The 13668-nt window shown below is 34.3% G+C and overlaps 1 protein-coding gene across 3 annotated transcripts; it reads left to right on the top strand.

The window, feature by feature from the left end:
* The first annotated feature begins 3747 nt into the window (after positions 1–3747).
* On the top strand, positions 3748–13338 carry LOC108451132 (ABC transporter C family member 5-like). 3 transcript variants are annotated; one of them, XM_017748863.2, is made up of 12 exons: positions 3748–4446; positions 4771–7023; positions 7115–7435; positions 7517–7603; positions 8594–9286; positions 9418–9582; positions 9770–10064; positions 10625–10839; positions 11306–11611; positions 12109–12172; positions 12324–12563; positions 12669–13338. In XM_017748863.2, exons 2-12 carry the CDS (start codon positions 4900–4902, stop codon positions 12779–12781), a joined length of 4623 nt encoding a protein of 1540 aa, XP_017604352.1. In that variant the 5' UTR covers positions 3748–4446; positions 4771–4899; the 3' UTR covers positions 12782–13338. The 3 variants fall into 3 exon arrangements, 2 of the variants coding, with proteins under 2 accessions (XP_017604352.1, XP_052886287.1); XR_001866287.2 differs by lacking the exons at positions 11306–11611; positions 12109–12172; positions 12324–12563; positions 12669–13338 and adding an exon at positions 10321–10406 and having other exon boundaries at positions 10625–10759; XM_053030327.1 differs by lacking the exons at positions 10625–10839; positions 11306–11611; positions 12109–12172; positions 12324–12563; positions 12669–13338 and adding an exon at positions 10321–10511.
* Positions 13339–13668: the final 330 nt, after the last annotated feature.

Consider the following 13668-nt stretch of genomic DNA (forward strand, 5'->3'; position numbering starts at 1 on the left):
TTCAACCCACTACCTTGAGAGCATAAGTTTTCAGTTAATCAAAGTAAATGTGTTGTGCATATATAGCCATTCACTTAAAATTTAGGTAAGTCATACTATGAAAGACACAAGTGAATGAATCCATAAATGAATCTAAAACTAATTCAACTTGGGTCTAGTTCAATAAAATGTCAATCCAAACAATCAATTTTATGTCTTTTTTTTAGAGTCAATCCTGCTCGAATAGCCAAAATAAATTATCTCCCAAATTGGACTTATAGACAATATGATAGTCTTAACAGGAGTCTTTTGCACTAGTTAACCTACGGAATACAGACCATTTAGATCACCTGCTAAATACAAGTTGTCTTCTCACATTACAATCCAAACATGTAATGCAACTTACTATTAATTAAAAATTAAGTAATCAATGAACTAATATATTTACTTATTTGTTTTGCTTTGCATGCAAAAGTCATTGAAAACATTCATATAAATAATATTAATTTAATCATGAGAAAATATTATTTATTCAATCATTCCAAAAATTACAAGTAATGATGAAATAATTACACTAATGATATAACTTCTAACAAAAAGTGATGATTTTTACTCATGGGTCTTCACTAAATGAACTATAACTTGTGTTCTGGTATTCAAATTGACGTATTTCAAAATGTGTTAGAAAGCAAAGAGATATCTTTCGAACCATATAAAAAGACAATTCAACCCAGGAGATTCTAAATCCCATCAAAAATGTGTTGCAAGTTAGCTAATACTCCATACTTGAATGACAACAATTTTGGCTAATTTAGTTTAGGGTATGTTTGGATAGCATAGAGTAATTGAATAAAAACACTCTATTATAATTACAAAGAATTATAATTTCCTGGACATGTTTGGATGATAGAGTGTAATTACATTATAATTTCCTATGTCATGTTTGGTAGTATAGATTGTAATTACACAGTTATATAATTTACATTTTAAAAGATATTAATTACTATAAAAATAAATAGTGTGATAAAAATAATTTCTAAACAAGCAACAAAAAATAAAATCAAATAACCATATGTGTTATGTTAGTCCAAAAAGTAGTTGATAAAATACGATTACTAATAAAATAATAAGAAAATAAAAATCATATACAATTTTATCTAATTATTCTAGTACATATTCATTTGATTATTCCTATTTAATATTTAACATATGCTCCTTATCGTCACTTGTTGGTCGTTGACCAATTTCATCTTCATCATCCGAATTTGAATATGCATCATTAAGATTATCAAGATCTTCTTCTTCCATGTATTCTTTGAAGTATAAATCATCTCAATTTCACCTATGATTCAAGTATGGTCCAACCTTATTTATTATGCTATACTAAGTAATGTTGTTAATATGAGAAATATTAGATAAAAAAAACAAAAATAGTTCGTGAGCTGTCTATGGTGTTTGTGTGTGGCTCTATTCTCTCAAATGGTATCACACCCCACGATATCGTGCAAGAAAATTTTTTCTATTTGCATAATTAACATTGACCTTATAATATTTAAGTTCTTAGTCCAAATAGTCTATAACTTTAATAATAAAAACTTATATAAACTTAATTAGAAGAAAGACTTAAAGTTATATCCATTTTTATAATACGTAAATTAAGTAAAAATAATATAAAATTTATAATATATAAAAAAGTTTTATAATTTGTCCAACACGTTCACAATACTTCTTATAAATAATATATTTTTGCCATAACTTTAAAAGTTTACATTTTATAAATAAGTTATGGTTAAAAACTATAACATTCTTTTTATGAATAAGTATATTATTTTATAATATATAACATGGACAAATAAACAAATTGTCATAATTTTTTATAAATAAATATATTATTTTAGACCTTAACTTTAGAATTTTTAAGCTACACAAATTATTTTTATAATATAAGAAATTTTTTATCATAACCATCCCAAACATTTATAAATGTTCCTACTTATAATATAATTTTTTTATAACTTGTATAAAAATAATTTTTTAAAATTAAATTTATTACGTAATTACTCCAATTCTCACCAACTCTTAAGAATTGAAAAGTGTAATTAGGGTACTTCAATTACACTAAATTCGGTGAGACTCGTTAATTACAATGGTTATCCAAACATGCTATCATTGTGTAATTACAATGGTACATTGCCACTGAACTTTTTAGACTCCTCAAGCACAGATAAGGGTTGACAAGTGCTCTATAAGAATATAGTTTAATATTAAAAAGTATTTTGAAAAAAGAGATATATAATAATTCTTTAAAAGCGCTTATAGAATAAAAAATATATTACCAGTATACTTGGTATTAATTGTGTTTAAAGTATTATATATATATATATTAAATAATCATATTTTTGCTTTATATTTAAAATTATTAAAATTTAAAAGTGAATTTCAAAACCAAAGCTTATTTATGCCAAAATCATTAAATTAAAGAGTAATGACATTTACTTTTTTTGGTTTAGAGTAAACTAAAACTACCGTGCTAAATGCTAACTTTTAGCAAAATGAGAAAGAGAAAATAATTTATTTATTTATATTAAATTCTTAAAAAGAAAATGTGATGAAATGAAGGGTGAAGACAAGCCCTTCCAGAATCCACCACATGTGCTATTTTCCTGAGAAACAAACAAAAACTTTTTTTCATCATTTTCTCTTTTCCTTAGGAAACTGCCAAAGGAAATGCGAAAAGTGCTGTGTGGCAGAAAAAAGGACGCTAAGGTTTACAGTTTGGTCCCATGTACCCGACTCGACTGCTTAAGTGGGGAGCGGAGTTGGGTAATAATCTTTGTTTTTTTACTTTAATTTAGAAATTTAAAGCATCATTACCCCCAAAAGCCTCCTTTTCTTGCTCGTTAATCCTAGGAAAACTCTTTGATTCTAAGCCAAAGATGATGATCAATCCCATTCCAATCAAATAATTTAGTCCTAAACTCCTGATTTTAAGAATTTTGAGATCGATGCGGGAACCTTAATTATTTTATTAATAATTGATTTGATTGCAATTTTAAATAATTTAAGGCACGATAATTGTAGGGGATAGACCCGATTCAACAATCAACAAAGTGAATAAAATAAGGATTGAAAATGTCAATCATGTAAATTTTATATGAGAATAAAAAACAACAAGTAAAAAGATAGTACAAAAGATGGAGAGAATTAAAAAAAAAAATCCGAATCACCATAACAAAATTTTCTCAATCTAAATTATTTTTATTGTGTAAAATCTAGAGTAACTAAGGTCTATTTATAGACTAAAATTCATAGCATATATAACTATAACAACTCTTTAAAAAGAAGATTAATAGTCAATTTTAATTTTTAAAAAATTTGATGACCAAATTTAACTTGAAAAAGAATAAAAGTCAAATTGATAAAAATCGTTATAAAATTAAAAGATAAATCTCAAAATTATACATAAATTTTAATTTAATATGTAATTTGATACATAAATTTTAATTTGGAGCAATTATATATATGAAATTTTGAATCTAGTTCAAGTATACATAAAACTTTAATTTTGATTCAATCATATATATTTGAAAAAATAAATACATTAATTTATTATATTTTGATAATATATAAGTATAAAATGATGTTATATTAATAATTATATTTGGTAAGAATTGAATAAAATTATATATTAACTTTAAAATTTATCCAAAATAAAATAAAATAAAAATGAGATTTAAAAATGAAATCAGCCCCACCGCCATTGCCACCACATCACCACCTCAAACACAAATGAAAAAGTGGAAACAAACAAAAACCCTTTTATTTTTTATGTTAATTTCTCAAAAACACAGAGTAACGGTGAAAAGAAAAAGATGATCTAATGAGTAATGTTTTCTTTATTAAGACATTATAGGAGAAGAACCTTTTCATGATCTCATCAACACATCAAAATGTGGGCATTTTTTATAATCAATTAATTATTAATTATTATATATTAATTTGTAAAAACAACAAAACTAGAAATTAGAAGCCTTAATAACTAAAACAGATCCTTCATTTTTGTAGAAAGAGACCTCCCATACTTTCACACACGGCGATTACGACTTTTTTGCAGAGCTTAAAGATAAAAAAACACAACATTTTCTCTTTAAAAAAGAGGGAGACACTGGAACCATTTCTCTCTCTCTCTTTCTCTTCATATATTATATATTAACACACACATTTCATATAGGTTTTATATTTCTTTTTCTTTGCTTGTTTACGTTCTACATGCTTATAGGCTTATTGGGTTTAGGCTGCTCAGCATCTAATTCAATTCAAAGACGATTCGTCTGTATTTTGGAATGCTGGTGTAGGAGTGGTACTCCTTTTGTATATCACAAAAAAAGGGTTTGTTTCTTTTTTCGGAATAAAAAGAGGAGAGAGTCGGGACATCTTGTTCAGGTTGATCAGAGGACAAAAACCCAGGTTCAGTTTTATTTAATATTTTTGTTTCAGATATGGGTTTTTTTCTTTCATTTCTTTTCTTTTCTTTTTTTGCTTTTGATTTTTGGTCCCTTTATTTGTCTCCTTCGGGTCTCTCCACCAGATATCTCATATAGAGAGACACGAAAGAGAGAGAGAGAGTGTGTCTATGAGTTTGTGGAAATAAAAGGAATCATTTCTGTTTGTGTTTTCAGTCTTCGTTATCCGTGTTATAAAAAATCTATTTGTTTTCATGTGTAAGTCTGTAGATTCTATCTCTAAATAACCCTTTTGTTGTTGTGGTTTTGCCTCTTTCATTGCTTTCAGATGGTGAGATGCCCTTCTTCACACGATTTGATCTCACTTCTTACTTGATTCATCGACATCATCGACAAAGCCGCCTACTCAGCTTGTTTTTTGGGTCTCTCTTTCACACGAAACTCACCCTTTTCAACAATGGGATTCACTCGTTTGCTCAATAGCATTGCGACTCATTCTTCTTCTTCACCAGCATCCGCCGGACAACAACCACATTTTTCCCTTGCGGGGACGATGCAAGGTTTGCCCATTTTGGAACTATCCTCCATTTGCATCGATCTCACACTTCTCCTGGTGTTCCTTTTCACAATATCTGCAAGGAAAATACTTGTCTGTGTCGGTCGAACTCGATTTCTTAAGGATGATTCTGTTGGGAATTCAAGCCCAATTAGGAGAAGCATTAGTGGTGATGCTGAAGTTGGAGATGTTGTTGTCGGCACTGGGTTTAAATTCTCTGTATGTTGTTGTTTCTATGTGCTGCTTGTGCAAGTTGTGGTGCTGGGATTTGATGGATTTGGTTTGATAAGAGAGGCTGTTGATGGGAAGGTTGTGGTTTGGTCTGTTATTGCCTTGCCTGCTGCTCAAGGTTTAGCTTGGTTTGTATTGAGTTTTTTAGCTCTTCATTGTAAGTTTAAGGTGCTCGAGAAATTCCCATTGTTGTTGAGGGTATGGTGGTTTATTTCTTTTGTGATTTGCATCTGTACCTTGTATGTCGATGGAAAATCACTTTTAGTGTATGGTTCGAACCACTTGACTTCCCATGTTGTCGCCAATTTTGTTGTAACACCGGCTCTTGCATTTCTTTGCTTTGTTGCAATTAGAGGTGCAACCGGTATAGAATTGTATAGAAACTCCGACCTTCAGGAGCCATTGCTTGAAGATGAGGCAGGATGTCTTAAGGTAACTCCTTATACTGATGCTGGGCTCTTCAGTTTGGCTATACTTTCTTGGCTAAACCCACTTCTTTCAATTGGCGCCAAGAGACCACTTGAGCTTAAAGATATTCCCCTTCTTGCACCGAAAGACCGTTCCAAGACAAATTACAAGGTTTTAAATTCAAATTGGGAAAAAATGAAGGCCGAAAACCTATCAAATCAACCTTCTTTGGCTTGGGCGATTTTGAGGTCATTCTGGAAGGAAGCAGCTGGTAATGCTGTCTTTGCTTTGTTGAACACGCTCGTTTCCTATGTGGGTCCGTATATGATAAGTTACTTTGTTGATTATCTGGGAGGGAAAGAGACCTTTCCTCATGAAGGTTATGTGCTTGCTGGAATATTTTTTGTATCAAAGCTCTTAGAGACACTAACAACCAGGCAGTGGTATCTTGGGGTTGACATTTTGGGTATGCATGTTAGATCAGCTCTGACAGCAATGGTGTATCGGAAGGGGCTGAAGCTCTCAAGCTTGGCTAAACAAAGTCATACTAGTGGAGAAATTGTTAATTACATGGCAGTTGATGTTCAAAGAGTGGGGGACTATTCTTGGTATCTCCATGACATTTGGATGCTTCCTTTGCAAATAATTCTTGCTCTGGCAATATTATATAAAAATGTCGGTATTGCTTCTGTTGCCACATTGGTTGCAACCATTATATCCATCATTGTTACTGTTCCTTTGGCTAAGGTTCAAGAAGATTATCAAGACAAGTTAATGGCTGCCAAGGATGAAAGAATGAGGAAGACTTCTGAATGTCTAAGGAACATGAGGATTCTGAAATTACAAGCTTGGGAGGAAAGGTACCGAGTTAAATTGGAGGAGATGCGGGATGTAGAATTCAAGTGGCTACGAAAAGCCCTCTATTCACAGGCCTTTATTACTTTCATTTTCTGGAGTTCCCCAATATTTGTTGCGGCTGTTACATTTGCAACATCTATATTGTTGGGAGCTGAACTCACTGCTGGAAGTGTTCTTTCCGCACTGGCCACTTTCAGAATACTTCAAGAACCACTCAGGAATTTTCCTGACCTGGTGTCTATGATGGCACAAACAAAGGTCTCTCTTGATCGACTTTCTGGATTCCTTCAGGAGGAAGAATTGCAGGAAGATGCCACCATTGTTCTGCCCCGGGGAATGTCAAAGGTGGCTATAGAGATTAAGGATGGTGTGTTTTGCTGGGATCCCTCTTCTTCAAGGCCCACCTTATCTGGAATACAAATGAAAGTAGAAAGTGGGATGCGTGTGGCAGTTTGTGGCATGGTTGGCTCTGGGAAGTCAAGCTTTCTCTCTTGCATCCTTGGGGAGATTCCTAAAATCTCTGGCGAGGTAAGTCTGACTCATAATACTTTTAAACTATTTCTACCTCTAATGGAAAGGGTTTTAGATTTGCTATGCGTTTACTGTGATGTTTGAACAGGTTCGAGTGTGTGGTACTGCTGCCTATGTCTCTCAGTCTGCTTGGATACAGTCTGGAAATATTGAAGAGAACATTCTTTTTGGTAGTCCAATGGATAAAGCTAAATACAAGAAAGTTGTCCATGCTTGTTCCCTGAAGAAAGATTTTGAACTTTTTTCACATGGAGATCAGACCATAATTGGAGATAGGGGTATAAACCTGAGTGGTGGACAGAAACAACGAGTGCAGCTTGCAAGGGCGCTTTATCAAGATGCTGATATTTATTTACTTGATGACCCCTTCAGTGCTGTTGATGCTCACACTGGCTCAGAACTGTTCAAGGTCTGACTTAGTTGATATACCACATATATTGGTGTTCATAACTATTGAATTTGGCTGACAATCATGTTCTTGGAACTGCAGGAATACATAATGACAGCACTGGCGAATAAGACTGTTGTTTTTGTGACCCATCAAGTTGAATTTCTACCTACTGCTGATTTGATACTGGTATGGAATAGTTTCAAAGTTATTTCTGCTAGTACTACAGCATGCAATGATGCATGCTTTTATGCACTCTTTATCATGGGATGAATGTTTGGTGCTTACTAAAATTCATAGCCTTGCTATTGTGTGCATAAGTTTCCACTATGATCTGAAGAATTTGTAGCAAAACAATTAGATAGTGCAATTGGTAAGGTGTTAGTTTTCATTGTTAGGAACTGGCTTTTATGCCTAAATTTGAACAAGTCCAATAGGAAAGTTAGCTGAGAGTTAAGCGCATGAATGTTTTATATTTTAGTTTTCCTTATGTCATTTTGTTGGATTTATTTCTTGAAGGTTCCTCTTAAATGACATTGGTGGCTGTCTAATTTTCTATTGTTATAGTTTTTGCCATGCAGACATATTTTTTGGTTGACTTCATGGCTTTGCTTGTGCACTGCCTTTCCTTTTATTGAGAAAAGATATAGTGTTTTACTGGACTAATCCTTGTTTAAGGCGATTTCCCCCTTTCACCTCTGAAACCAATGCCCCTCTTTATCCAATTCATATCCAGTATTAAGAGGTTATAGAGTATTATTGATTAATGCAAAAGCAGATGGATTGAACCATTATCTAATTAATAAATTAGATAGTAACGTCATGCTAGAAGAGACATCATGGGAGATAACAGCACACTGAAAGTACTAGGGCAAAGTCAGTAATGATAGAATGCCTAGACCAATGGTGCAACTTACTGGATGTATAGTGGAAAACACAATGGACTGAAATTAGTTGTACCTTTACAGGGAGACCAAATATAAAGCTTGTTGAGATGAAGTGTTGTTTGACTGAACAATCAACTGATTTTCATATAATAATGAGTTTTCTTTGGAGTAATTATGCAGTTAAAGCCCAATGTATTTTCTGCTCCCCCCTCCCCCCTTTTCTTTCTGAGACTGGTTTTTTGTATGGTGTTCTGAATATTATATTCTCAAATGTCATCATTCATATTTTCAGGTTCTTAAGGAAGGTCGCATCATACAAGCTGGAAAATATGATGAGCTTTTACAAGCAGGCACTGATTTCAACGCTCTGGTCTCAGCTCACCATGAAGCAATTGAAGCAATGGATATTCCGAGTTTCTCATCAGAAGAATCAGATGAAAATTTGCTTCTTGATGGGCCAGCCATACTGAATAAAAAATGTGATTCAGCTGGAAATAATATTGACAGTTTGGCTAAGGAAGTGGAAGATGGTGCATCAGCGTCAGACCAGAAAGCAATTAAAGAGAAAAAGAAAGCAAAGCGGAGGAAAAAACAGCTTGTTCAAGAAGAGGAAAGGGTTAAAGGAAGAGTCAGCATGAAGGTGTACTTGTCATATATGGCAGCTGCATATAAAGGCTTACTGATACCGCTCATTGTTCTTGCACAAACATTATTTCAATTCCTTCAAATAGCTAGTAATTGGTGGATGGCATGGGCTAACCCCCAGACTGAAGGAGACGAAGCAAAAGTCAGTCCTATGGTCCTACTTGTTGTTTATATGGCCCTTGCTTTTGGGAGCTCTTGGTTTATATTTGTCAGGGCTGTTCTGGTAGCCACATTTGGTCTAGCAGCTGCACAAAAATTGTTTCTCAATATGCTTAGAAGTGTTTTTCGAGCTCCGATGTCTTTTTTTGATTCAACTCCAGCTGGGCGTATCCTGAACCGAGTAATCTTTTAATTATATATTTCCAGCTGAAATTTACACACAAAAGTTGCTGCCTTACGGAATCTTGTTTTTTGTTTTTGTCAGATTTCTTTATTCAGATTATCTGATGTTGGTCATTTGTTAACACGCAGGTATCTATTGATCAAAGTGTTGTGGATCTTGATATACCGTTTAGACTTGGTGGTTTTGCTTCAACAACAATACAACTTCTTGGGATTGTTGGGGTGATGACAGAAGTTACTTGGCAAGTTCTGCTTCTTGTTATCCCAATGGCTGCTGCTTGCTTGTGGATGCAGGTAGTTATTGCTATTTTGCCTCAAATTTCTGTTGTTGGGTTCCATTGGCTTTCATAGATTGAGAGAAAGGGAAGTACCTTATTACTAGTTTCTTCCTTAAGCCTGTTCTTTTTTTTCTCATTCTTTAATTATTCCGCTTTTATCGTTCTTTAAGTCTGGTGAATTCCTCACTTATTGCTTGTTGCAGAAATACTACATGGCTTCTTCAAGGGAACTAGTCCGCATTGTTAGCATCCAGAAATCTCCAGTTATTCATCTTTTTGGTGAATCAATTGCTGGAGCAGCCACAATAAGGGGTTTTGGACAAGAGAAAAGGTTCATGAAGAGAAACCTTTATCTTCTTGATTGTTTTGCTCGCCCATTCTTTTGCAGTATTGCAGCCATTGAATGGCTTTGCCTGCGGATGGAGTTACTTTCAACCTTTGTATTTGCTTTTTGCATGATTTTGCTCGTGAGTTTTCCACATGGAAGTATTGATCCAAGTAAGCAAATCTTTTGCATTATTACGCTCTATTTATCTGCTTGTTTTTGTTAGAAATTTTGAGTCATCTGGAGTGATTTGTGCTACAACTTTAAAGTGATACAACTTTAAAGTAAAATTGATATCTCACTTGCCAGGGCAAGTAAACCGTTGGTGTGTTTTGAAGATTCTTCATTTCACCTTGTTAAAATCTTGTTCTGCAGACTGCAGAGCCAATCCTAAAATCCTGGCCTTATCCTTTTTTTCATTTTCACTAGGGTCGAGGGATATGGTATTCTGAAGTGATCCTTCAGAAGATATTGCTTTGCACTGTGTCTTTTATGAGGACCCTTGGAAATCTCGGGTACTTTTAGTTACATTGTTATGCATTCCTTTTTCTACTACGCTTTAGGATATGTAAGAGAAATTTTCACTTTGATCCTTCAAGAAGCACAGCGGCTAGACAAACTTCTGACACAGTTTCATTAGTATAAGACTATCAGTTATATGACAAAAATGAAAAATTGGTGTTGTTTGGCATTATAAATATTGATGTCAATTGTTCCTGATTGTTCTAAACAGGCATGGCAGGCCTTGCCGTGACATATGGCCTTAACTTAAATGCACGGCTATCACGGTGGATACTTAGCTTTTGCAAGCTTGAGAATAAAATTATTTCCATTGAGAGGATTTATCAGTACAGCCAAATTCCAAGTGAAGCTCCTTCCATTATTGAAAACTTGCGCCCACCATCCTCATGGCCTGAAAGTGGAACAATTGAACTGGTCGATTTAAAGGTATCCAGTTGTTTTTCATGACATTGTGAAGTACTTCCTTTTTCCTTGCAAGAGACAAGACTCATTGCATCATTCTTTTTCTACATTCAATGTTTCCCACTAATAGTTCATGAGGAAGGTGTGCAGGGTACGAGTCTTTTGTGGCACGAATATGAACATTCTAATAGCATTTTAGAATTCCTTTTGCTAGAACCCAAATATCATTTTTATAATCTTTCTACTCTCTTCTTCCGTGCTAGATGAAGTCCTACTTGATTGGGAAATTTGGACTATGTTTTATGATTTTTTTCCTCATGCCAAATAAAAAGAAGAGTCAAAAATTATATGGGGCTGTGTGATCAATAGATGATGCTTGGTTTTATTTCTTAATGATCTTGGAGAATAAAAGGATAAAACATTCTCTGTTCAAATATTACAGGCGCCACATGCTGACTTTTCATTTTCTTTTTATATTTCCCGTTTGAAGGTTCGATATGGGGAAAATCTTCCAGTGGTGCTTCATGGGGTATCATGTGCATTTCCTGGTGGCATGAAGATTGGAATTGTTGGGCGTACTGGCAGCGGTAAATCTACATTGATCCAAGCATTGTTCCGATTGATTGAGCCAGCTGGTGGGAGAATCATTATAGACAATATTGACATTTCAACAATTGGGCTCCATGACCTTCGTAGCCGTCTTAGTATCATACCCCAGGATCCTACTTTATTTGAAGGAACTATTAGAGGCAATCTAGATCCTCTTGAAGAGCATTCAGATCATGATATCTGGGAGGTACAAGTTTCACTTGCGTACTAATATATCACCTCTCTCTCCCTCAATGAGTTTTCTATACTTAAGCTTAGAATTTTGTTGAGTTTATGAGTTTCTTCATACAAGGTCATGCATTTATTACCATATAAACATTCTCATTGTTCTTCACTTCTGAAGTAATTAGTAATTCTATAGATTCTAAATAATTCCTAAGTTTGCATTTCTCTTATTGAAGAATTCAGAGTTCGTTTCACTGAGATTATTAGTTCCTAGTAACATTGTCACCACTTAATTATACTATCAGTTTAGCTGTTAGTTGTTTGAAGGACTTTCTGAACATTATGGTCAAATATTAAACAAGTTCCACTTAATCACTTGATTCACATTCCTTTTTTATCTTTCTTTATCTTCTTTTCCCAAGTAAATTTGCCTTGCCAAAATATGATCTGTTGAATCTTGTAATATGATCATGCCGAATGGCATGCACTGAGTCAAGTACTGATATTTTTCTGTCTCAGGCACTTGAGAAATCTCAACTTGGAGACATTGTTCGTGATAAAGACCTAAAGCTTGATACACCAGGTCTGTATCATCCCTCCTGGACACCATTAATGTCGTCTGGCCGAAAAATAAAAATAAAAAAGAAAAAAAAATCAAAATGTAAGGAGAGGATAAAGCCCTTTGAAGTTGCATGTTGATAGATGGTTTTTTTCTTCAATGTAAAATTGTGCAGTTTTAGAAAATGGAGATAACTGGAGTGTGGGGCAGCGGCAACTTGTTTCCTTGGGCCGGGCTTTGCTCAAACAAGCGAGAATACTTGTGCTGGATGAGGCAACAGCATCAGTTGATACTGCCACTGACAATCTCATACAGAAGATAATCCGAACGGAGTTCAAGAACTGCACAGTTTGCACTATTGCACATCGTATTCCAACTGTGATTGACAGTGATCTTGTTTTGGTGCTAAGTGATGGTATGTATATCTTTTAATGTGCCATCTTAAGTTCGAGATGTTTCAATGATGTGAAGTTATTGAAAGTCTTGACTTTTTGCCAATGATTTGGAAACTTATTTGCAGGGCGAGTTGCCGAGTTTGATACTCCACAACGTCTCCTAGAGGATAAATCATCCATGTTTCTAAAGTTGGTAACCGAGTACTCATCAAGATCAAGTGGCATACCAGAATTTTGAAACAGATTGCCTGCCCAAAAGTTCTTCTACTCGGGCATTGGAAGCTGAAGCACTATTCAAGAGTGAACAGGCTACTGCTGCTTCTTTTTCACAGCACTTGGCAAACTCGACTACAGATAGCAACGACAGATGTGCATGTCAAGCCATTAAACCAAAACCTCAAAGTAGAGGAAAGTAGTTTCTACTTCAAGGTAATTTCAAGTTAACTCATCCCCTTGAGTGAATTTGGGGTATTCATGCACGGTTAGCACTTAGCTACTCGGCATACCTTGTAATGGAAAATAAGTCAGATGGGTAGTTAATAATACACTGAAGGGAGGAAAAGGGTGGACAATCATATTTGTTCAAAAATGTGCAATCAAGAAGTGCTTAGAACAAATGTTCCACCGTAGTTAGGACAATTTGTAGAGTTGAACTTAGTTCAGGTCCACTCTTTCTTCTTCTGGCAAAAGTTTTCAGTTGTAGACTGAAGAATATAAATTTTGTTTAATTTTGGTTTATCTCCCTGGTTGCAATTTAAGTTATAGGCTTTGATGGCCTTTGAATTTTGCTTCAAACTGTTTGTTTGCTCTCTCATTCTATAATAATATCCAATACACTGCTGCAGCGAACCCATGGCTTAAATCAGTTGATGCATGAAGCTACCCTGAAGAGGTGGCATGAAGCAGGCAGTATTTTTCCCTATTGCCACCACTTATATACATATATGTACATGTATGTATGTAATGTATGTATGTAGGTATACTGCTGCAGCTGTCTGACTGATAGTGGACCTTTTTACTATGTTGTTTTGATTCTTTGTTTCTATTGAACTATTTATGTTTGACATCCATATATGAGGCATATCTGTACATGGGTATGAGGATATGATCTTTCAAGAATGTTTT

This window comes from Gossypium arboreum, chromosome 7 (assembly GCF_025698485.1).
Source record: "Gossypium arboreum isolate Shixiya-1 chromosome 7, ASM2569848v2, whole genome shotgun sequence".
Taxonomy (NCBI): domain Eukaryota; kingdom Viridiplantae; phylum Streptophyta; class Magnoliopsida; order Malvales; family Malvaceae; genus Gossypium; species Gossypium arboreum.

Coding starts and splice junctions, on each gene's coding strand:
- LOC108451132 (XM_017748863.2), top strand. CDS start 4,900: ATGGGATTCACTCGTTTGCTCAATAGCATTGCGACTCATTCTTCTTCT. Junction 7,436..7,516: donor CTGGCTCAGAACTGTTCAAG/GTCTGACTTAGT, acceptor TTGGAACTGCAG/GAATACATAATGACAGCACT. Junction 9,583..9,769: donor CTGCTTGCTTGTGGATGCAG/GTAGTTATTGCT, acceptor TGCTTGTTGCAG/AAATACTACATGGCTTCTTC.